At 40.0% G+C, this 26,179-nt stretch overlaps 1 protein-coding gene across 3 annotated transcripts in view; it reads left to right on the forward strand.

Annotated features, from left to right (window-relative positions):
* The first annotated feature begins 1,267 nt into the window (after positions 1–1,267).
* TNFAIP3 (TNF alpha induced protein 3) overlaps positions 1,268–26,179 on the forward strand; it is a 43,661-nt gene continuing 18,749 nt past the window's right edge. Inside the window, exons 1-8 of one of the 3 annotated variants that reach the window (XM_070733599.1) lie at positions 1,268–1,569; positions 10,158–10,470; positions 13,923–14,113; positions 15,575–15,722; positions 16,649–16,819; positions 19,103–19,283; positions 22,467–23,383; positions 24,757–24,986. In XM_070733599.1, the coding sequence (XP_070589700.1) occupies positions 10,173–10,470; positions 13,923–14,113; positions 15,575–15,722; positions 16,649–16,819; positions 19,103–19,283; positions 22,467–23,383; positions 24,757–24,986 (2,136 nt within the window). In that variant the 5' untranslated portion in view covers positions 1,268–1,569; positions 10,158–10,172. The remainder of the gene's footprint in view (positions 1,570–10,157; positions 10,471–13,922; positions 14,114–15,574; positions 15,723–16,648; positions 16,820–19,102; positions 19,284–22,466; positions 23,384–24,756; positions 24,987–26,179) is intronic. The other 2 variants (XM_070733600.1, XM_070733601.1) reach the window with 2 other exon arrangements.

Consider the following 26,179-nt stretch of genomic DNA (forward strand, 5'->3'; position numbering starts at 1 on the left):
ATTTTGAATATTCCGAGTGGGCTAGCAGGGAGATAGGGAACGCGTGCAACCGCCCGTTCTCCCCCGACATTTAATATCACCTTCGCCGGCCTCCGCTGAGGAAAGCCTTTGCCGGCATTTCCTCTCGGCGTCAAGGAGGCGCAGCGGCGGGCGGAGAGAGGGGGGGGGAGCGGCGTCCCTCCTGGCCTTGGCGGGCCGCCCAACCCTCCCCACCTCCTGCAAACGCGGCGGGCGGCGGGGGGAGAGCGAGGAGCCTGTTCCGGCGGGCGCGGGGCTTGGCTGGCTGGCGGGGGGAGCGCCGCTGGTGGTGCGGAAAGGCCGAGGGGGCCCTGGCGCCGCGGACCGGCTGAAAAGCCCCAACGGCCCGGTCCCGGTCCGCGGACCGGCGGTTGGGGACCTCTGCCTTAGAACTAAGGAGAAATTTACTGACAGTCAGAACAATTAATCAGTGGAACACCTTGCCTCCAGAAGTTGTGAATGCTCCAACACTGGAAGTTTTTAAGCAGACGTTGGATAACCATCTATCTGAAGTGGTGTAGGGCAGTGTTTCCCAACCTTGGCAACTTGAAGATATTTGGACTTCAACTCCCAGAATTCTGGGAGTTGAAGTCGATATCTTCAAGTTGTCAAGATTGGGAAACACTGGTATAGGGTTTCCTGCCTAAGCGGGGGTTGGACTCACTAGAAGACCTTCCAACTGTTGTTGGTGGTGGTGTTATTTATTATTCTTGTTGTTATTTATTATTATTATTATTATTATTATTATTATTATTATTATTATTATTATTATTATTATTTCAGGTAAGTGGCTGACTAGTCTCTTCTTAAAAGCATCCAGTGACGAAGAGCCCACGATTTCTATTGTTTTAACTACATATCCCATCTTCTCTGAGACCCAATGCAGCCTACGCCTTCTGGGATTTTCCTACGGCATACGGTGGCTCATGTGAATGCTGTTCGGGGTCACTAAAACATAAAGTGAGGAGGAGGACGGAAGAAAATGGCTCCCCCCACCTTTACAAATCAATTAAAACCGCCTTTCCAATAAGAGAGAAAGGGGGAAGCGAGGGCACTCCGTGACTCATCTGGGACAAACCCAGCCAGAGAGGCGGAGAGAAGTTTTATCCAGGTCAGACCGGCTGCGGATGACGACAATCCAGGAACACCACGTGCCGGTCTGCTCATGCGCCGCGTCTTTATAGCGTCTCCAGCGCCCCCTGGAGACTCCCGCGCCGCATCGCGCCTCTTGGCGGCTCGCAGACTCTTTGTAGCAGCTGTTGTTCCTGCCCAGGCAGGGGTGTCACCTCGGAAAATCCCTCGGCTGCCGATGTGGAAATCCCCATTAGTTGGTGGGGAGAGGGGGGGGGGGGAGAAATTTGGCTTTAAACAAAAATAACATCACGCCGACCAACTCTTGATAGCAGAGAGCAAGAGCCAGCCAGGGAGTCACCCTAAAGCGCTCTCAAAGGACGGGATTTAAATTAATGGCTCCCAAAGCTGCATCGCCCAACGCCTGATTCGTTGCTATTAGTATTTACATTGCAAGGGGCTTCCTTCCCAGCGATCCGGGTAAGTTCTGGTGTCCGGTTCCGATCCGGAGAAGAATTGGGGGGGTGGGGGGTTGGCTCCAGTCTGGGGGGGGAGGTTGCTGCACAAAAGTGCATAAATGGAGTTTGCTGTTGGAAGATGCACCCCTCCTGGTTGCTTTTTCTACCAATTGTGGGGGTGGAGAGAAGAGGTCGCTTTGGCAGCAATGAAATCTAGCATTATGGGGCAGTGCTTAAAAGAGAAACAAAGAAGCGGTTTCCCTCCATCCTTTGATTGTTTCATGCAGAAGTGTTTGGATTTGGGGGGGGGGGAAGCAAGCTATGGAGGGGGATCAAAGGATTTCCTTATCTTTTGTGTACATCAGAGTTACAGGGTGTGTTGTGATTCCTTGCTTGTACCTTTATTTCATTCAGCTCTTCATTCGTTTATTTATTTTTATTTATTTGTTTGTTTTGTCCAATACACAATAATACACAATGAGGGTTATAGAGGATATAATCAGGTAGAATGTATTAAAGGGGGAATAGAGGAGAAAATAAAGGAGTAAAATATAACTATGAGAGCATAGCAGAAAAAGATATAGGTATAGAAGAGAAGATATAGGAGAGACAATAGGCGCTCTGGTGCACTTATGCACGCCCCTTACGGACCTCTTAGGAACTTGGTGAGATCAACCTTGGATAGTCTAAGAGTAAAGTGTTGGGGGTTAGGGGATGATACTACAGAGTCCGGTAGTGAATTCCACGTTTCGACAACTCGATTACTAAAGTCGTATTTTTTACAGTCAAGTTTGGAGCGGTTAATATTAAGCTTGAATCTGTTGTGGGCTCTTGTGTTGTTGTGGTTGAAGCTATTCAGGTCTCTGAATAGTATTAGCTGTGCAGAGTTGCCTTGTTGTAAGGGGCGGCTAATGCAGTTTTCAAAATAAATAAACAAACTACTCAGAATATAATTCCCAGTGCATTCAAGGCAATTTTCTTCCAAGAAATAAAAATTCAGCCTAATGGAATAATAACACAGTAGAGGAACTGAACTATAGAATAGGCTAGACCAGGCTTGCTGAAGACAGGTGCTTGTAAGCAGGGGAACTCAGATGTATTTATATTATAGAAAAATATAAATATAGTTGATGCCTTCTCCTCCCCACTTAAAAATATCTGTAAGTGTTATCAGACCAGTTCTTCTAATTTTGGCTTGATGGAAACATGTCCATAAAACAATGTGTTTGGAAACTTCAAATGGTCCAGAATGCAGCGGCGTGAGCGGTTATGGGCCTTCCAAGGCATACCCATATTTCTCCAGCACTCCGCACACTGCATTCGCTGCCGATTGGTTTCCAGACGCAATTCAAAGTGTTGGTTATGACTTATAAAGCCCTACATGGCATTGGACCAGATTACCTCCAGGACCGCTTTCCGCCACGAGTCCCAGCAACCGGTTAGGTCCCACGGCCTTCTCCGGGTCCCGTCAACTAGACAATGTCATTTGGCGGGCCTTCTCTGTGGGGGGCCCGGCCCTCTGGAATCAGCTCCCCCTGGAGATTCGCACTTCCCCCACCATCCTTGCCTTCCATAAAAGTTTTAAAGACCTATCTGTGCCACCAGGCTTAGGGCCCTTAGACCCTAGCCCTCTGGGCGACGAGTGTAGTATGTCTTGCTGTGTGAATGAGTATGAATGTTTTTAAATGTTATTAGAGTTTTTAAAGTTTTTTTAGCTATATTAATTGGATTTTTTAGATATGTATATTGTTTATTGTTTTGATATGTTGTGAGCCGCCTCGAGTCCTCAGAGAGGGGTGGTATACAAATCCAATAAATAAATAAATAAATGTTCAAAGTGGATTGCTCTTTGGCCTAGGCAAAGCAAAACCTATAGACAGAGAGGAACTTTCATTCGTTTATAGAGAATAGAAGTTGGATTTAGTACTGAAGATAACGTGGGGTTGAACTCTGGTACAAATAAACCTTTGCAGCAAGAATTACAAATGTACAAGTTATACTTGTTTGTTTTATAAAGTTACATAAGAGTATGACAGCTCCTACAAGTGGTTATAAAACAAGTATTCTCTATTTTTTAAGGGAATGCATTTTTTAAAGAATGCATATTGTATGTGGATATTGCAATTAGATTCTAGCCCTCTGGCCAATGGATGAATGAAATGTTCGTTTGTTTGTCTGAATGGGAATAATTGATTTTTAACAACTTGGGTTTTAGATTAGTTAGTTTTAAATCTAATTGGATTTAGGATGTTTTCTACTGTTTTTATATGTTGTAAGCATCCTCGAGTCCTCGGAGAGGGGTGGCATATAAATCCAATAAATAAATAAATAATAATAAATATAACGGTATATCTTTTTAATGATACTTATACTAGTATAATTAATAATATAATAATAGTATTATAATTAATAATATATGACAATACTGCTATTATACTATATTATATTACAAAAATGGTTAAATGTGCCGCTTTTGAAAAAAATAAAAGAATAACATATAATCTATTTATAGGAAAGGAAGCCCCATTGAAGTAAAGGAATTCTGTAAGTTATTCCATAAAACTTTTCAAAAGGTTTTATACTGAGGCATCTCCAAATTTTAGCTGAAATTCAGATTCCTTAACAGTGATTGTTAGCGCTTTGTATAATTATTTATTTAGAATAACTTACTGCCAGAGACAGAACAGCCAATATAATACATTTTATGCAAAGTTGGTCAAGTTACATTGACCCAAGTAAAATATTTTCTCATGTCCCTAAATAATAGTAATACAGTACAATAATAAATATTAAAAATTGCTAGTACCATTTGCTTATGCATTATGCCTAATAACAGTAATGCTAATGAGACTGCAAACATTTTTAATAAGTCTTCAAACTATATATATATACAGGCCAATACAACCCACAGAACTAAAACACTTTTAGTTGCATGTCTGGATTTGAAGTACAGTACAGTGTATAATATTTGCCTTAATTAGCTTTGGGGAAAAACTTTTTAGGGAAGTAGCTGGGTTATCTTTATCATTGTCAGATCAAATAACAGAATTATGATCAATGGAGCATAGGTAATTTCCTTGCAGTTAAGTAATTTTATAAATGTACTTTTGACAGGGATCTTGCCCACCCCAGCTGGAAATTTCAAAGATTGAAATATCATCTAGATATATTAAAACTGAAATACAAAACTTTCAGGTTAACTAGTAAACAAGAGCAAAGAGATACAGAAATGTAATTTGCTCAGATATATGCAGCCAGGTATGGTTGGCCTTAGCATCCCAATTCCTAAGAGTACCTCATACCTTAACAAGTTATGTTTGGTGATCACAACTGGCCATTTTACCAATACATATTTTCTAGTTTTTTCCCCATATATTAGAGACAGGAATTACAACTTAGAAACAAACCTAAAAGTTGGCTAAAGAGAAAATTATAGAGAAATTTCTTACTTATCTATAAACATCTTTGGTGCCCTTTTACTACACACTGCAATCCTAAACCTTTTACCTGGAAATAAGTCTCCATAACTTCACAGAACATTGTACATACGTATATGTCTGGGGAAAATGATCTAATATTTACTGTTTAAAAGGCGAGCCTCATCATACAGATGTTTAGGAATGGCAACTGATAACATGAAATCAAGAATTTGTAGTGAGAACTTTAACTATATGCAATTGAGACTTTATTTACTCATTTGGGTTTTTTTTACCAGCAGTAATCAGGAAACTCAACAGGTTGAGGTTTGAGAATATTTTTCCAAAATGTGGAATAGAATTGACTGGTAGGAGTTCAAAAAACCAAAATTGTGATTTTAAATTTTGGTAAAAGTACTAGAAATTTAACAGTAGAAGCTTACATGTAAGTGCCAAGTAGTGTGACCAAATTATAGTCTATTCTGTTTAGTTTCATCCGTCTATTTTTACATCATGCCATGGATAGTCACTTCCTTTTCAAATAAAATTCATTTTTTGGAACTAACTTGTTAGTGGGCATGAAAAAATTCACGATGTGAATTTTATTCCAGTTTTTTATTTTCATCCAGATTAAGCTGCTGCCAGTGTTGGACAAATAGCCCAATTGACTATAATCTTCCTTTATGCATAGCTACAATTACTAGATATTAGAAGCTAGAATTTAAAAGTAAAGATAAAAATTACTCCTGTTCAGTTGATTCTGACTCTAAGGGGTATTGCTCACCTCCATTTCTTATCCGACGGCACTTCTATGGTCATGTTGCTAGCGTGACTATACACTGTGGCACACAGAACATTGCCACATTCCCACCAAAGTAATACCTATTTATCTACTCGCATTTACATTCTTTCAAACTGCTGGTGGAGAAGAGATGGGATAAGTAATGGGAACTCACCCCATGGTGCAATGTTCGGGTCTCAAACCCAGGCTATCAGCTTTTAGCTGACAAGCTCAATGGTTAATGAGTATAATAGCTTAATATGAATATCAAGATTGATATTTATATCACTCTTCTATTTTAAGACTACTGTAGTGGCCAGTCGAGAAGTTGAAATCCTTTAGTCTAGCCTAGTGATGGCAAACCAGTGATGGCTATTGTGTATGCGCGAGTGCCCAAACCCATAATTCAATGCCTGGGGTGGGTGAAAGCAGCTTCCCCTGCTCCCTGGAGGCCCTCTGGAGGCCAGAAACGGCCAGTTTCCCAACTTCTGGTGGGCCAAGCAGGCTCATGTTTCGCCCTTCCCAGGCTCCAAAGGCTTCCCTCCCCCATGCCCCCGGAGGCTCTCTGGAAGCCAAAAACACCCTCCCAGAGCCTCTGTGTGAGGCAAAAATCAGCTGCCCGGCATACACATGCACATTAGAGCTGGGCTAGGGCAACAGCTCGCATGCCAGTAGATATGGCTCCGCATGCCATCTGTGGCACCTGTGCCATAGTCTTTCCATCACTAGTCTAGCCTTTCCCAGTTGTGTAATTTCCCGCCATCTCCATCCACCAAAATCCTGTTCCATCCTGACAAGATATGATGCGAATTCTAGTGTGACACATCTGATGGATACCGGATTGTCAAAAACAATATCCTTCTATTTTTCACTTTGCTAAGTATTTTAAAAGTTTGATAGCCATTATTTTTTTTAAAGGTAGTTTTGTTTTGTTTTTTTGCCACATAAAATGTCATATTAAAAATTATGGAGGCAATGTCTTAAATTCAAGATGTACAGTGTGGCTTAATCACAGAATGAAGATTGCATTAAAGGAAACTGCTGATAAGAGTTCAGGAATGTGAATTAGCATTACAATTGAATTTAACTAATTGGTTAGTTTATTATTATGTAATATTGGAAAGAACCAGTTAAAGGCCTAAGTATACGTTTCTTATTTAGGTAATCATTGTTATTCATACCAACTTTCCCATTGACTCAAAACCATCTTCCACTATTATGTACTTGTGAGAGCTGTCAGATGGGAACTGTCTATACCCTCGTTAACTTTAGAATTGAAAACATGCTTGTCTTAGGCACTATAATTCTTATAATTCTAGATGTCTTAATATGCATACAATTCTGGAAAAAATGATCTTGTTAGAAAGAGGAAAATCACTACTACATATTCTACTGATCAGTGATGGGTTTTTCTCTTCACACATTTTAAAAGGCCTTGTACTACTAATAAACAAATTCCTTGTGTGTCCAATCACACTTGGCCAATAAAGAATTATATTCTGTTCTATTCATATAAAATAAATATTAAAGCACAATTCAATTCTGCGGTTTCTGAATAATTAAGCATTTATTTCCACTGCTTTAGATTTTATAAAAACATATTCAATTATCTGGTATAATTAAAAATGAAATCCAGATTTTGTCTTATTTTTGTAAATAAAATCAATAGAATTGGATTCTATGGGTCTACTCTAATGAAAATATATCTGGTTTTCATCTTGAGTACAGTGTTCCCTCGATTTCCGCGGAGGATGTGTTCCGAGACCGTCCGCGAAAATCGAATTTTCGCGAAATAGAGATGCGGAAGTAAATACACCATTTTTGGCTATGGACAGTATCACAAGTCATCCCTTAACATTTTAAACCCCTAAATTACCATTTCCAATTCCCTTAACAACCATTTACTCACCATTATTACTGGTACTCACCATTGAATAAGACACTTAGTGATCCTAATATTTATAAACATAATTATTTATTAACAATAGGTTTTTTTTTATTTATTTGCAAAAATTATTAGTTTGACGATGACATATGACGTCATCGGGTAGAAAAAACCATGGTATGGGGAAAAAACCGCGAAGTATTTTTTAATTAATATTTTTTTAAAACCGTGGTATAGGCTATTCGCAAAGTTCGAACCCGCGAAAATCGAGGGAACACTGTATTTAGCTGCAGTGCTTTCAATATAAAATCATAACCTGGTGTCACTAAAACCTTTTTATATATCTCAAGTTTTCTATTGATTCAATAACTGTTTTGTTTTCAATTCCTGTAGAGATGTTGTTTACAAGACAGCTGCAAACAGTTTTCCATATACATATCTAATACAAATTATTTCTTCCGTACCATTCAAGATTAGTAATCTTTTGATGCTTATCTGCTTTAGGACAAATAATGACTTCACTGTTGCTTAGAATGTCAGTTTTTGATTTTATTTTTATGATGAGGGCGAACTTTGCATTTAAGAAACCCACATTTTTTACCAGAAGATACTGGGAATCTTTAAATACCTGAGACATACAGTAGGTCACTGAGTTTTTAAGCTATGTGCTCAGCATTAAAATAGCAATTCAGTTTTGAAACCAAGTAATGAGGAAAATCCTAGTGAAAAACTTGTTGTAAATACTTCCTTTTATGGACAGATTTTTCCAGTCTTAGTGTTGCTGAACAGAGCAAATATCAGACCACTGCATTTCAATGAAATGTCAGTTTTTAATAATCTGTGGGAAAAGAGTCTTTCTTTTAAGATGGTGACTTGGAATACAGGTATTCCTGATCCTACGGCCACAACTGAGGCCAACATTTATGTTGCTAAGTGAGAAATTTGTTAAGTGAGTTTTGCCCCGTTGTATGAATTTCTTGTCACGTTTGTGGAGTGAATCATTAAAGTTGTTAAATTAGTAATAGGGTTGTTAAGTGAATCTGGCTTCTTCATTGACTTTGCCTTGTGAGCCGCCCCGAGTCTTCGGAGAAGGGCGACATACAAATCTAATAAATTGAATTGAATTGAATTTGCATGACAATAGGTTGCAAAAGGTGATCGTGTGACCCCCAAAACACTGCAACCGTCATAAATATGAACCAGTTGTCAAACATCCAAATGTAAATCATGTGACCATGGAGATTCTACCAGGGTCATAAGCAACGGTGAAATCTACTTACCTACCTCTACTGCGCACTGCATGCTCGCTCCGTGAGCACATGTGTATGCTTTTTCACCCACATTCCACTTGCACAAACACTTTTCTCACCCTTCGTTGCTACCGGTTCTCCTAACCACCAGCCGCCACCGCCTACAGCCATGGTTCCCTCTGAGCTGAGCAGTGAGCAATCGCTCACTTAAAAATCATCATCAACTCAGAGTTTTTCAAACCTGCCCAGAAGCCGAGAGGGAAAGAGTGAGAGGGAAGGAGAGAGAGAGGAAGAGAGGAAGAGAGAGAAACAGATAGAAAAAAGAGAGGAAGGAAAAGAGAAAGAAAAAGAATGGGAGTAAGGAAGATAGAAAGAAAATAAAAATCTAGTTTGAAACTAGCTCAACTATTTAAGTGGCATTTTGATATTGATAGAGTTGCCCTATTATGAGCTCACTGTTATAGACACACAGTACAGTATTTTATTTTGAAATTCTCTGAGGCAAAACAGGGTGGGTTTTTTGTTTGTTTGTTTGTTTGTTTGTTTGTTTGTTTATTATTTCTGTGCCGCCCAGTCCCGAAGGGACTGCCGCTCAGACACTATACTTTTCCGCCCACCCCCAAAAAAATTAGAGGGAACACTGCAGCATCTCACCCCAGTCATAAGTGTGAAAAATGACCATAAGTCACTTTTTTTCAGTGCCATTGTAATTTCAAATGGTCGCTAAATTAACTGTTGTAGGTCGAGGACTACCTGTATTCTTTAAAGTTGTTCCAATTATTTAAATAGTGGGCAGTATTAGCCATACCATCCTAATAATGGTGTCTAGTGTTTCAGATTGCAATATATAATTAAAGATGGGCAATTCAAGCTATGCCATGTGCTATTAAAAAAGAAAATTCCCCAAGGTCACCAGACCATGTGAGGGAGAATGTGGAATGGAAAAAAAATATATGGGGGGGATTCTAAACTAAAAGGAAATTCATTGTCATCAGAAAGATTTACAGCTGAATAATTATGGCTCTTCAGTAGAAGAGCCTGCGTTAGAAAGGGCCTTTAGAACACATTTTGTATGGTATGTTTGTGTGTGTGTTTGCTTTTAATAATGGGGTTTTTAGTGTTTTTTAAATTATTAGATTTGTTCTTACATTGTCTTTGTTATTGTTGTGAGCCGCCCCGAGTCTACGGAGAGGGGCGGCATACAAATCTAATAAATAAAATAAATAAAATAAAATAAAATAAAGCAAGCCATGAATAACTAGTGTTGTTTTCTTGTAGGTTTCTTCTTACAGAATGGCTGGATCACAGATCATCCCTCAAGCTTTATATTTGAGCAACATGCTGAAAGCTGTGAAGATAAGAGAACTGATGTCGGAAGACCTCGTCAAATGCAACAATGGAATTATCCAGCATTTTAAAACTATGCATAGATACACCATAGAGATGTTCAGGATGTGTCATTTTTGCCCGCCGTTTCAGAAGCTTCTTCAAAAATCTCTAATTGACCAAGCAACCCAAAACTCACTGGAGCGCCAAAAGAAGTTAAACTGGTGTCGAGAAGTTAAAAAACTTATGCCATTGAAGACTAATGGTAAGTCAGGCTCATTGTATAACTGCAATTTGAAAATTGTCCTGGCAGCGTAAAAGTAACATGAGTAGTATTTTCAATTCCGTTGCTTCCCAAATGTCGCTGTTCATATGGTTAGTCCAATGTATCTGAAGGATTACCAGGTGAGTCAGAAGTGGCTAACTTGTACCTTTTACTATAATTATTCCAACAATGGACCTTGAATGAGCCCTGTTTAAATGAAAGTACTTTTTAAAAAAAAAAACCATAAATGAGTTGTTTTCTCCTCTTCGTTTTAAAATTGAAATGCATGTCAGCTCTACAATGGGCTCCTAAGAATAAGTTATATTAATTTCTTAGAAATCCAGTGTTATGCTCAAAATCATAGGTTTGTGGGAGTCACAGGTACCCTGTGTTTTCCCACAATTATGCCAAATATAGGCAAAAAGCATTTGAATGCTAATTTACAATAGTTTCTTCCCTTATTGTTCATGATGCCAGATTTAACAAGGAGGCGGGTTAGTTGAAACTAATTTATCTGTGGGCAAAAATATTAGACAGTGCCTTCTGTGATATAAATTTCAGATCAATGCTTTGTCAGAAAGCTTCGTTGGTGGTCTCATATCTTTCTCAGTTTCAGTGTTTCCAGTATAATATTTCTCACCTTTAGCTGCCTGTCCAATTAAGTGGCTGAAACATTACATAGGAAGTGGTTTGAACTTGGCACTATTTGAAAGATATATGTGCAAATAAATACATGAAAATAGTACAGTATTTGTATTTTGCTCACCTAATTTCGTGTTTGCATTTCCTAAAATGTCTATAATCACCATTTTTGTCCCAAATTCCCAGTTTTTGCCCCAGAATTATCTTGCTGTTGTTGACTTATCCAGCTCTACAGTATAGACTTACTTAAAGAATTAGGGCCGTTCATGGGACTGAAGTTTTGTATGAATTGGTCACTTGTTATTTGTGTTGTGATGAATTTAGAATAAGAAATTTTAAAAAGTTCATTTTTAGGTAGAGAGCGAGAACTGGCAGATTCATCTCAGACAAAGGCAATTCTCTTTTCATTGGCTACCATATTTATTTATTTATTTTATTATTTATTACTTAGATTTGTATGCCGCCCCTCTCCGAAGACTCGGGGCGGCTATTCCAATTTAGAAATATTTCTGTCACTTATCTACATTCCTCCAGGTTTCTATGTTGAAAGATTTATTCAAGGAGTTGTGTATTGCAGTCTGCAGAGTGTAAGCATGGTGTTGAAGAACTAAGATGGAGGCCATGGTACTGTCCTGTTGAATGTGTATGCAACATTGGCGCACATAAAAAGGGCAGAGTTTGGAGTGTGACATTATGTCTGCGATCTTGCCTGCCTTGGCCTAACTCTCTTTTCCATGGATATTGCTGTCCTATAGTCAATAATAATAATAATAATAATAATAATAATAATAATAATAATAATTTATTAGATTTGTATGCCGCCCCTCTCCGAAGACTCGGGGCGGCTCACAACAAACGATAAAACAATATATATAGGCACAAATCTAATATTAAGCTGTTCTTAGCTCCTACGCTTTTAATTGACTCGCCAACTAAAGCCTTCAGGCAGTCTATTAGACAGAACTGACCCTCTTGTTGGAGAAGTGGAACTTGTAGTCCATGTTTGGAGAGCATTAACCTCATGGGCATTTTTTCTGACCATTGGCAGACCCTATGCTACACATCAGAAGCAAAACATAATGGGGATATTTCAGTGCAGTTGGAATGGGGAATATTGAAAATGAAGGTGATAGGGAATCAGAAGATGCCTGAGGACTCCAAGCATTTGAAGGATTCTATAAGGGCATGAACATTTATTTTCTTCCCTGTGTGTGATTTGTTAAAGCAATTTTTGCACCTTCAGTATAACCATATGTTGTCATTCTTACAGGTCTATATGCATTTCCTTGCATGGAAATTGTATTATTCGTTTTGAGAACAAAAAAAAGCATCTACAGTTGTAGTAAAGTTAGTTTTAATAAACGGAGTGCAAATATGAAATGCAGCCGTACAAATGGGGGTGCTGTTACAAACACACATGTTCGTTAATCTAAAAGACAATGACTGAAGGAAAGCATGTCATTTTTAAAAGATTCCAAGATCTACTAACTAGTAATTTCGCTTCTCTAATGAATAGGCATTCCAGCATAACCTAGCCACACCCACTTGGAAAGTCCAGTGTGTACTTCACAGTTCAAATGTCTGTACACCAGAACAAGAAGTACAATAGCTGTTACTCAATCGCTAGTCAAATATCTTAACACTTGGGGAATTCCAAATGTTGCTTAGGGAATTTTGGACTGGTAGTTCTCAATAAAGAACTGAAAACAAGCATATACAGGGAAAAACACTTCTTATCTTTGCTCTAGATTTTGCACTGGGAATTTTTTTAAAGGATGTAATAATAATTGTCCTACCTTTATGCCATATTTTTCAACTTTGCAGAGCCTGAAGCCTGTAAATCAGCATTTCATGTCGTTTGTTATTCTTTTTTTTTCTACTGTTGTATTTAAATCCTGTTATATAGTTACTGGGGAAAATACTTACTACACCACTGTAGTAAATGCCTTCCGTGAATTGTCCTAAATTGAACAAGCAGGGAAGGGGGGGGGGGAAAATAGACTAGGAAAAACCTTGAAAAACCTGAGTTTACTACTAAACATAGTACTTTAAAAATGATTTTATAACCCTTCCTCTTATTACCTAATCTATAATATGAAGAAATACAAAACAACACCTAGGATTTTTTTTACAGCATAATTGTATACAATAGCAACGTAAGCAGGCATTAAAAAGTACCCCAAAATTATTTTTTCCAAATCTTGATAAAGACATATGAAAGAAGGAGTATCTTAAATATCTTAAAATAAATTAATACCTGGAAAGCTGATGCTTGCCTCAGCATCTAAATTCACTTTTTCCTGATAATTCAAATTATTAGCTGCATTGTAACTGCCTGCCTGTCCCACCATGTGTGCTTATCAACCAGGGTTCTGTGTACATCGAAAGAAAAAGCAAGGAATCAGTGGTTCTCAGCCTTTATAATGCCACAACCCTTAATACAGTTCCTCGTGCTGTGGTGACCCCCAACCATAAGTCTAGCGCCAATTCTTCCCAACAGAGCTTTAAGCTGATTGGCAGAAAGGTCAAAGAGACACCTCCACTGTAAATGTCTGATTGGTCGGATTGTAAAAATATGGTGCCAGAATGGAAAGTTTAGTTCCTAACACCATGGGAAATTTGTCTTTTCCCATGGTCTTAAGTGACCGGTGTGAAGCGGTCATTCGACCCCCCCAAAGGGGTCCCAACCCCCAGGTTGAGAACCACTGCACTAGAGCCTCTTGTTCAATATGGTCATTACATATATTGATATTCTTTTGTGTATATTTTGTGTATATATTTGAATATCTTAATTGTTCATTTTCCTGAAGGAGATGGAAATTGCCTAATGCACGCTGCTTCCCAGTATATGTGGGGTGTCCAAGACATCGACCTGCTTCTGAGAAAAACATTGTTTAGTGTGCTTAAAGAAGCCGATACGCGCAATTTTAAACTGCGCTGGCAGCGAGAAACACTGAAATCACAGGAATTTGTAGCAACGGGACTCTGCTATGATACCAGGGTAAGATAATCCAGTTTATGTAAGGGAAGAATGTTTCAAATCTTGATATAGTCGGATTGTGGTTCCTTGTGGGGAGTACACACGACGGGACACAATTAAGAAAGTTAAAACATCTTAATCCTATAACTTTACTGGATTGCTCAATTCATTAACAAAGAGTTTCACTATTGTGGAGTTTCCAGACTAAGTAACCTTCCCCCAATTTGGGTTATTTCCATGGACCACCCACATCTTATACAGTTGGCGGTTGTCTGTTTTTCCTATTATGGAGAAATACAGCATTACTGCAGTAGTAAAAAAATGAAAAACAAAAACAATTATGGTTTAAAAAAAAATATTCCTGCCTCTTGGGAATATGCAATAGGGTCATACCTCTTCCATCTGTACCAGCTGAATGTTTCAGCTTCGTTGTGCATATTGCTTGTAGTTATCCATGAAAATATTTCTAAGAATATCTAGTCATTTGCTTTCCTTGCTGTCCACCTACCTAGAAACAGTAGCTTAGCTGAGCTGTCAAATGTTCCCCTAGCAATCAGAATTTTATTCAGTCCTGAATTGGTATCTTTATAAGTAATCGCTGCTCTGGTCATTTGTTTCACTGTAAATTAATGTAGAAGTGCCAAGTGCTATTTAAGTCTGTGATGGGCTCCGAAAGGAGTTATCCTAGATTTTTTTTTAAATATCTTTTTGCTAATTAGGTCCCTTTCCTGATCGCTGAAATACTTTGATCCAGACAACAGGAGAATACTATGCCTCTGTTCACCTCTTGCCCAGATCTGTTATGAGATTCTATGATGAGAACATACATAACACATTTCTTTATCCTCATGTCATGCTGGTCCATAGGATAGCTATAGGGGTGGAATAGACCCATTCATCCTGTTGGGACATGCATAGAATATAAAATAAGGTAGTGCGTGGGAACACTATTAAAAAACAATAAAACCAAAGATGGACTCATGTTTAGAACTAATTTCTAGAAGAATGATTGGGAGTGAGAATGAAAATGACCACTTGATTAGTTCTAATTATAAATAAAGAATTATTTCACACCCTCCACACACATACACTCAATAATGCATTTACCAATACTTTGATCTTTCAACATGACCTGCTATAAAATACACTGCTCAAAAAAATAAATGGAACACTTAAAGAATACAATATAACTCCAAGTGAATCAAACTTCTGTGAAATCAAACTGTCCACTTAGGAAGCAACACTGATTGACAATCAATTTTAAATGCTGTTGTGCACATTCAACTTTGCACAGAACAAAGTATTCAATGAGAATATTTCATTCATTCAGATCTAAGAAGTGTTATTTGGGTGTTCCTTTTATTTCTTGAGCAGTATACATTGATTTGTAGCAGAAGAAAAGCATGTAACTGTATTTCTGGTGTGCGAGGGCTTCAAGCATTGCAGGATGATTCCTGATAAATCCTATTTTTCCTATATTAGAACTGGGATGATGAGTGGGACAATCTTGTTAAAATGGCATCTGCAGAAACATCAGTTGCCCACAGAGGGCTTCAGTATACCTGCCTGGAAGAAATCCATATATTTGTCCTTGCTAACATCTTAAGGCGCCCCATCATCGTTGTTGCAGGTAAGAATTGATGGACATAATAGCAATAAGTTCTAAGACCCCATTTTATGTGTTCACACTTGTTGTGTATACGTGTTATCATCCCTCCACGTAATAATTGCCTAAGAAGGAAAATTTATATTATTAATTTTTTAAAAAAAATAAAAATTATTTTAATTATATTGTTAAAATAGAAATACAGAAGTAGATTTTAAATTATATTAGTATATTACTCCAATTATTGTAATTACAATGTTAAAATGGAAATACCGAAGTAGATGTGATATTAAAGTAGCATATTATGAGTTATTTTTCTGTATTGATCTAAATCACAATTAGGTTTTTTTCTGTATTATTAAGACCTCTATGCTTAGCGGAGCAATGGTAGCTCCTTTAAATGTTGAATGTTGTTTGTTTTGTTTGTCATAAAGGAAAATTAATTTTAAAAAATTTTTAAAAAAGGAAAATTGATATTAATTTGACCCCAAACCTTCCCTCTTTCCCAATATTCATTCATTAAGGGATCAACAGCAATTCTTCCTTCTAAATGAATGATATTCATTCATTCTGCCATTGTAATTTGACACAATGTGCCATCAAGGTTTTAGAGCAGGGTTGCCAGGGTTGGCTCCCACCCTTCTTTTTCTCAACTTTTGGAATCCCCTTTGATGGTTAAAAAAGAATCCCCAGCATGGCTTCCTACAGAAAACATTAGAATTATTATATATAATTCTGCCCTGAGTCTGGGGAGAAGGGCAGCATAGAAATCTGACCAAATAAACAAATAACTAGGCATTAAAAAATGCCCACCAAACCCCCCACATACCGACCAATCTACAATATTACTTTATTTCTTGTTGTCACACTGAGTTGTTTATGTACTGATGAATCTTTAGAAATTAAATAGAGGAGCCTAATATTAACAGCCTGTTTCCCTTTCCTTATAGATAAAATGATCAGAAGTTTGCAGTCAGGTTCCAGCTTTTCCCCTCTGAACGTTGGTGGAATATATCTGCCTCTCCATTGGTCAGCAGACGACTGTTACCGATATCCTATCATTCTTGCTTACGACAGTATGCACTTCACTCCTTTGGTTGTTCTGAAGGATAGCGGGCCAGGTATGCATTCGAATACCAGTCTATATTGTGCTTCCATTTTCCTGTCCCCTCTGCCTTCCAAGCTGACAGCTCCAAGCCTATTTTTCGGAGTACAGTGATCCCTCGGTTAGCGCGGGGGTTACGTTCCAAGACCTCCCGCGCTAACCGATTTCCGCGTTATACCGGATGCGGAAGTAAAAACCACCATCTGCGCATGTGCGCCATTTTTTTCATGGCCGCACATGCGCAGATGGTGGAGTTTGCGTGTGGGCGGCGGGGAAGACCAAGGGAAGTTTCCTTCAGCCGCCCAACAGCTGATCTGCTCCGCAGCGCGGAAGCAGCGAGGAGCCGAAGATGGGGTAAAAGCAAAGGGGAAACCCCATCTTCGGCTCCTCGCTGCTGCCGCGCTGCGGAGCGGATCAGGTGTTGGGCGGCTGAAGGAACCTTCCCTTGGTCTTCCCGCTTGCCGCTTGCCAGTCCACACACGCCCCCCTGGATGAGCCGGCCACAGGGGCGAGGGGTGGGGATGAAGGGGCAGGACTTCCCGGGCGGAAGGCATGCTCGGCTCTGCCGCTCCAGCCCCTTTCGGCCGAGCAGCCAGGGAAGTCGAGCCAGGCGTGCTCGGCTCTGCCGCTCCAGCCGCTTTCGGCCGAGCCTCCCTAGCCAAGCGACTGCCTTCCGTCGCAGCGGGGAACATCGGCGCAGGAGAGGACCGGGCGACCGGAGAAGCAGCGCTGCCGCCGCCACGCCTGGCTCGACTTCCCTGGCTGCTTGGCCGGGGAGGCTCGGCCGAAAGCGGCTGGAGCGGCAGAGCCGAGCACGCCTTCCACCCAGCGATTGTTCCGCTGCCGCCAGCATGGCCTGGCTGGCAGCGGAAAATGTAACGGAGCCCACAGGGGATTCGCCTTCCTCCCACCCGCAGCCGAGACTGATTGTGGGCTCCTTCGCAACCTCGGAGAGCTTCCGGGGCATGAAAGCTCACGAAAACCAGGAAGCTCTCCGAGGTTGCGAAGGAGCCCACGATCAGTCGGCTGCCGGCGGGAGGAAAGCGAATGCCACGGGGCTGGGCTCGGCTCCCCCCTCGGCTCCCCCCCTTACCAGCCCCGCCGCGGAAGGCTCCATTCTGTTCCCTGCCGGCCCGATTGAGCAGCCGGCGGTCTCCATTCAGGGAACAGAATAAAAAAAAAATTTTTTTAAAAAAAAATTTTTTTTTTAAATAATATTTTAATATTTTATTTTTTAAATAATATTTTTTGAAAAACCGCGTTGCAGCGTTTCGCGCTAATCGAGAACGCGCAAGTCGAGGGACCACTGTATAAGAGGCACCAGAGCACCTTAATTTGGGGGGAGAAAAATAGGGAAAAGAATCTGCTTTCCGGATATTCATCTGGCTAGCATCTTTAGTCTGGTCAGCTTCAGCACATTATTTTATCCCCTGGTTAGGGCTTTAAAAAAACCTTATTCGGAGAGAGTAACAATGAAAGAGCTTGCAAGCCAGTAAGAGCTGGGAAAATTGTTAGCTCCTGGTTAGGGCTGGAAAGAAACATTCAGAGCAAGTAAAGCAATGGAAAAAACCTACAAAGACTTAGGGCTTGGAAAACATTCTTTGCAAAGAGTAACAATGAAAGAGCTTACGAGCCAGTAAGAGCTGGGAACATTGTTAGCACCTGGTTAGGGTTGGAAGGAAACATTTGGAGCAAGTTAGAGCAGTGGAAAAAACCTACAAAGACTTAGGGTTTGGAAAACATTCTTTGCAAAGAGTAACAATGAAAGAGCTTACGAGCCAGTAAGAGCTGGGAACATTGTTAGCACCTGGTTAGGGTTGGAAAGAAACATTTGGAGCAAGTTAGCGCAATGAGGGGGAAAAACCTTCAAAGACTTAGGGCTTGGAAAACATTCTTTGCAAAGAGTAACAATGAAAGAACCTGCAATGTAAGAGCTGGGAAGATTGTTAGCAGCTAGTTTGGGCTGTGGGGAAAAAGCTTTGAAAAAAGCTACATTCAGAGTATAAGACACATCTGAATTTTCAGTCTCTTTTAGGGAGGAAAAAGATGCATCTTATACTCTGGAAAATACGGCATTTTGAATTGTTATGGTCCTTTTAGACAGGTTATTTGCCTGGTTTGAAATTCCCAATATTTGTCATTTGCATACACCTGACTAACACCATTCCTGGACTTTTGTTTACGTCACTGGTTGTTCGGATAAAGATTGCCAAACTGAATCTGTGAGTGACTTCTGCTGCATTGTGCTCTTCTCCACCCTATTTGATTCATTCCCTTTGTTTCTTATTTCTTTCTGTAGAAATCAAAGCGCTTCCTTTGGTCAGTTGTGAAAGAGGAAGATTTGAAGACTTGAAAGTGCACTTTTTAACTGACGCTGAAGAAAGAGAGAAAGAAAAACTGTTAAGAGCCTATCTCATGGTGATTGAAATTCCTGTACAAGGGTGGGACCCAGGGACAGCACATCCCATTAATGCTGCAAAGTTAGTATAAGCCTTATTCCTTTTATAACATTATTATTTAAATACTATTGTAAGTACCCCAGGGGTGGGTTCCGCTTACCTTTGCCACCAGTTCACATTGTGACGTTTTGCACATATGTGCACATTCCCTATTGAATTTGGCTTCCGCACACCCTCAGTAGCAGGAATCAGCCCGAAACACAGCTGAGGAGATGATCAGCTGTGCTTTGGGTGAAGAAATAAAGATCAGTACAGTGGTACCTCTACTTATGAACTTAATTCGTTCAGTGACCAGGTTCTTAAGTGGAAAGGTTTGTAAGAAGAACCAATTTTTCCCATAGGAATCAATGTAAAAGCAAATAATGAGTGCAATTGGGGAAACCACAAGGAGGGTGGAGTCCCTGTTTCCTCCCAGGAGATTCCTAGAGAGGCCCCACGGAGGCTTCTCCCCACCTTTTCCAGCCCTGTTTCCTCCCAGGAGATTTCTAGAGAGGCCCCAAGGAGGCTTCTCCCTGCCTTTTCCGGCCCTGTTTCCTCACAGGAGATTCCTAGAGAGGCTCCACAGAGATTTCTCTCTGCCTTTTCCGGCCCTGTTTCCTCACAGGAGATTCCTAGAGAGGCCCAACAGAGGCTTCTCCCCGCCTTTTCCGGCTCTGTTTCCTCACAGGAGATTCCTAGAGAGGCCCCACAGAGGCTTCTCCCTGCCTTTTACAGTTACAGTTTCGGAGGCTTGGGTTTATAAGTGGAAAATCGTTCTTGAGAAGAGGCAAAAAAATCTTGAACATCCAGTTCTTATCTAGAAAAGTTCGTAAGTAGAGGCGTTCTTAGGTAGAGGTACCACTGTATTAACCCAGGAGCAGGCGGGAGGGCCCTTTTTCAAGCAGCAGAAGAGGAGAAGCCATCCAAACACGGAAAAATTCGCCAAAAGAAATTGCAAAAAAAGATGGCAGCGCCCATGGATCGCACCAACCGAACTGGATCCATAACGCCATCATCACGCCACCAGTGGTTCACTACTGGTTTGGGCAGTCTAGTCCAAACCAGGAGGAACCCTCCCCCTCTTCCAAGATGTACATTGTTAATGTTAAGTAATACCTACATATTAGTTCAGGAAGATACAAACAATAGCGAATATAGATCCTGCCCCTGATCTTCAACCAGGAACTGGTAGATTTTTTTTTAAGGCTATTGTCTAGAGCTTTTTTGTTGCCCTTCTTCCTGCAAAGATAGCAGTCTAAGATGAAATTGTTTTATTTTACTCTGAAATTTATCTAACTTAAGGGGCAATATTCCTTTCTTTTTCCCAATTGGTGGGGGGGGGGTTATGCGTGGGAGGGGAGGGGAAGTCAAGGAAAAGTGTGATTAGTCTTTCATTCTTATTATTGATGGAGCCTATATGCCCAGCCATCATGCTCACCTGCAAGAATTCCTTGCCACCAATGAGAAAAAGTGGTTCATTCATACCAATGTATACATGAGAGCCAACTTTTTGTAAAGTGAGATGTGGACCTACTCTTTTTTCAGATATCAATATACAATATACAAAGAGAGGGAAGTGCCACAGCTGCAAACTTACAAGCTCTGCTGTCTCCTTTTCATGTTCTTTTAACTACAAGATGTTTCTAAGCATCTCTAGTCAATCATTACCATGGCTAAGCAGTAAATTCGATTAAGGTTTACGTTATGGAAGCTTAGTGCCATTCACTTCCATGTTGTATCCAGTAAACCGTAATGCTTCTCAGATCTATTTCTTTATTTTATTTATTTATTTATTTATTTATTGGATTTGTATGCCGCCCCTTGCCATGATTGTTGAATCTGCCTCTTTTCTGTTAGTCTTCTGGGATGGCATAATTTCTCAAATTTGGAAAAAAGTATGAGCAGAATTTTTTTTTAGAGCAGATTACAAGTTTTAATTCGTTTTTAATCCTTGGAGAGCAGCTAAGAGTTCCATGTAAAGCATATCCATATGCCCTCCAAAGAATATTGTATGCTGCGTCTTTCAAAACGCCAACCCGAAAGATAAGTAGTAGCAATTTAAAATTACCATCATGTTGATTAAAAGAGCAGCACCATCGTCTTGTCCAGAGTCCGTTGTGTGCTGCAACATCTTTACAACTGCATATTTGATTCAGTGGAGGAAATCACTCCTATTCCTGCAACTGTTTTAAGTTAAAGTTCCTGAATAGTATATTATCGGACTTGTAGACCAGGCAGAAAAAGTGTTCTCATGTGGGCTCAGCTGCCTTTTATCTGATTGTTTTGTTGACTATTCCTCTGCACTATATCCCAAGGTCATATCATTACAATTGTATTATACTAGGGGTCCCCAAACTTGGCAACTTTAAAACTTGTGGACTTCAGCTCCCAGAATTTTCCAGTTAGTTATGCTAACTTAAGGTTTCTGCTATGCTGTCTGGAGAATTCTGGGGTTTGAAGTCCACAAGCCTTAAAGTTGCTAAGTTTGAAGATCTCTGTGTTATGCAAAGGCTGAATTTTTCTGTGGAAATAAATAAAGCATAACAAAGGTATCTTCAACCAGAAAAGGGGGACATAGTTGATATTCCAGCTACCTTAGTCTTCCCACTACTTTCTTTTGTTGTAATATTTAGAATTCTTTTCAAACAAAACTATGTAGTGAGTGAGAAGCCATATTGTTTAATAGGGAAGAAATCTAATTGGAATGAGAAATGGAAGCTCATAAGCCACTTTGACCTGAAGACTTGGTCCATGATGGAATTAGGAAGGAATGTTCTTAAAGTGCTGAAAGAGGCATTTAAATGTCATTATCAACTCTTTCTGCAAATATGCATGAAACTCTTCCCTGTAATTTCATCTTTTTTTACAATTCCACTTCCTTCCATGACATATTATTAGCGTAGGTTTTCAGTTGTAATCCTATACTTGATTATATAAAACACAATTCTTCCAACTTTCCTCCCAGCTTGTGTAAGATCGTTTTCAAACAAATGCCCTTAATGTCACTAAAAGTTTCAACATTTTACTGGAACATATACAGGGGGGGTGGACAAAAAAATGGAAACACTTGACATTTTGGCATCATAATGTTTGAACATGTTCAAATCAATCAAAGCTTGACATATTTTAATGTTGTTATTTTTTTATATTTTATATTTTTCTGTCGTTGTCTTTTCTCTTTCCAGTTATATTAATTCCTTCTCCCTTTCCTTTTTTCCCCCCAAGGTTGGATGAAGGTAACTTGCCCAAAGAGATTAATCTGGTGGAAGATTACTTCCAGCTGGTGCAACATGAGTACAAGAGGTGGAAAGAAAACAGTGAATTTACTGGGAAGGAAACGGGTGCGAGAAACGGGCTGCAGTTGCAGCTATCCCAACTATCGCTGATGGAGACAAAATGTGAAACTCCCAACTGCCCTTTCTACATGTCTGTGAATACCCAGCCATTCTGCCATGAGTGCTCGGAACAAAGACAAAAGGCGAATTTGATAAAGAGGCAGCACTTCTGGTCAGGCTCAGAGAAGTCCCGGGTAAATAGGTCCAATCACACAAAAGAAGAACGCCATCCTCCTCCTGCCTGGGCTTCTGAAAATATCAGCACGGAACCTCGTTCTGCGCCTCCCACAGCACCAAGTCTTTTCCTATACAGTGAAACAACTGCCATGAAATGCAAAACCCCGGGCTGCCCTTTTACACTCAATGTGCAATATGACGGGCTTTGCGAACGTTGCTACAACGGTGCAGAGGTCAACCCTTGCAATATCCCAAGCGACCCGCAGCATTCAAATTGTGGGACTTGCACATCGTGCCTTAAGGACACCAACAGGACCTTCAATGGGATGTGTAGCACTTGCTTCAAACGGACTATAGACCATTCCTCAAACGCCGGCTCTGACACCATGCCTTCAACCCACCAGAGGTCCAATTCTGACCCTATTCCTATGCCACAAAGTTATTTGCAGCATTCCTGCCATACAGTAACCAGCAGCAATAGAGTGGAAGCGCCACTATATGTTCAGCCCCAAATAATAGAACCAAGGCCAAGGAACAGTAAATGCAGGAAGCCTGGCTGTAATTTTTTCGGAACTCTCCAGAATGAAGGCTTTTGTACCCTGTGTTACTTTGAGTATCAAGAAAATAGAGGCAAGTAAGAGAATATCATTTGATTCTGTCTTCCTCTTCCTTGATGAGTTGGGAGGGACTGAATTTTGAATTTGCAAGAGTACACCCGATAAATGCAAATGGAGTACAGTGTTCCCTCGATTTCCACGGGGGATGCGTTCCGAGACTGCCCGCGAAAGTCAAATTTCCGCGAAGTAGAGATGCGGAAGTAAATACACCATTTTTGGCTATGGACAGTATCACAAGCCTTCCCTTAACACTTTAAACCCCTAAATTACCATTTCCCATTCCCTTAACAACCATTTACTCACCATTATTACTGGTACTCACCATTGAATATGACACTTAGTGATCCTGATATTTATAAACATAATTATTTATTAACAATAATTATTTTTTTTGTTATTTATTTGCAAAAATTATTAGTTTGGCGATGACATATGACATCATCGGGTGGAAAAAAACATGGTATAGGAAAAAAAACCGCGAAGTAATTTTTAATTAATATTTTTTGGAAAACCGTGGTATAGGCTATTCGCGAAATTCGAACCTGCGAAAATCGAAGGAACACTGTATAACAAAATAGCCTTTCGACTAAGATCAAGTGAAGTACACAACCTTTGAAGTGTTGTATTGTGCACAGGCAACCACAGTAGAATTTACCATAATGATAATTTGCAGGGCTGTTTTCATAGTTTGCTGAGATACACCGAAGAACCTTAACTATATCTGTTTATTTTTGTTACTGGGGAGCTCTCATATTATTTCTTGGGTTTTGGAAAGTCACCTGGAATTGAAATTCATAGCAATTGTAAGTTTAGTAGATACAAATAGTAGAATATTTGTTTTCATAGATTTTCACAAGTACCGGTATGTAGGTTTTGGCATATTCGGGTTTCTTCTTGTGTAAGTTTCAGAGATTCCTGGCGATGTTTCGATGAGGTCCCACTCGTCATCTTCAGGCTGGCGCTTTGTGCTTTGTTCACCCCCGCACAAAGCCAAAAGCACCAGCCTGAAGATGATGAGTGGGACTTTGTCGAAACATCACCAGGAATCTCTGAAACTTACACAAGAAGAAACCCGAATATGCCAAGATCTACAAATAGTAGAGTATTTTACAGTATAGTAAAAGTAGAAAGTTGATACCTGTCTTTCCTCGTGCATCTCATTGTCAGGAAAAAAAAAATGTCACTAGCTTCTTCAACAGTTACCAAAAAGGGCCAGGGAATTTTTAAAAATAGCCTTCCTAAATTATGTTCCTCAGCTTTTCTTCTGCGTACATACCAGAATTGTAGAAAGAGGGAGGTAAAGGAGATAACTTGGCCCTTTTATCATTCTCTCCTCAGAGTTTACATTAGAGTGATTGTTTTTCTCCTGTTCTCCTTTTACTATAGAGGCCCCTCTGCTTCTTCGGCGAAGGTCTCCTGTGACTTCTCCTGTTTTGGAGCCCCCTGGAATCCCAGCTGCTGTCTATCAGAATACCGTTTCCTGCCCAGGCCGAGAATGTGGTACAATAGGGAGCACCATGCTTGAGGGATACTGCCAGAAATGTTTTATCGAAGCACAGAGCAAGCGGCTCCATGAAGCCAGAAGGGCTGAAGACACAATAGTGAGACAATCAGAGGTCAGCATGCAAATGCAACTCATTGTTCCCAATGTAATTTTACCTTGCCAGACTATCTTCCATGAAAGAATCAGCAAAATATCTCCTTCTACTGAATTTATGTGTTTATTGTAGAGGATTCTGAAAGCGGCCAGTCAGGTCCCATAGAGTTGGCCTTCTCCAGGTCCCATCAGCCAGACAATGTCATCTGGCGGGGCCTAGGGGAAGAGCCTTCTCTGTGGTGGCTCTGGCCCTATGGAACCAGCTCCCCCCAGAGATCTGTACTGCCCCCGCTTTCCCTGCCTTTTGTAAAGTTCTAAAGACCCACTTTTGCTGGCAGGCCTGGGCCCATTTAAATTTTTATACCTTGCCCCACCCAACGAATGAATGTCTGAAGCATGATGTCTGAATCTGTTTGGTTAGTTTTTTAACAATTTTAATTGTAATTTTATATAGATTTCTATTATTTGTATATTACTGGTTGTAAGTCGCTCTGAGTCTCAGGAGAAGGACGGCATAGAAATCGAATGAATGAATGAATGAATGAATGAATGAATGAATGAATGAATGAATGAATAAGGTGTAATGTGATAAATACTTTTCCACTTCTTGCAAAGGAGAAATAAAGCTTTCTGCTTCTGTTTGTTAGCAAAAAATATTGCTTGCTAAGAGTTTTCTTTCCATAACGGGTGATTTTGATATTACAACATCCCAGTAGTTAGTAGATTGATGGGGATTAGATCATAATAACATGGGTAAGGAAGTAGTTGTTTACAATGGGAGGAGAAGGAAACTGATGTTTACCACTACTAGGAAATTCATGTTTTACATTAGCCATATCTCAAGTTAATCTGTTTCACATGCAGTCAGTTGTTCGGTCATTCTCCATGTTGTAGTTGTTAACTGTTTCCAAGGAAATCAAAGGTATTTCTTTTTTAAAAAATGAATAATTAAAAAATATTCAACTTCCACATAAATTTTGTTAAGTACTCTTACATTCCTGGTACTGAATGAAGTCTAATATAAATAGACTTCGAACCAGAATATATCCGAGACCACCTTCTGCTGCACGAATCCCAGCGACCAATTAGGTCCCGCAGAGTCGGCCTTCTCCGGGTCCCGTCAACTAAACAATGTCGGTTGGTGGGACCCAGGGGAAGAGCCTTCTCTGACTCTCTGGAACCAGCTCCCCCCAGAGATTAGAACTGCCCCTA

Source organism: Erythrolamprus reginae, chromosome 1 (genome assembly GCF_031021105.1).
Source record: "Erythrolamprus reginae isolate rEryReg1 chromosome 1, rEryReg1.hap1, whole genome shotgun sequence".
NCBI lineage: Eukaryota > Metazoa > Chordata > Lepidosauria > Squamata > Dipsadidae > Erythrolamprus > Erythrolamprus reginae.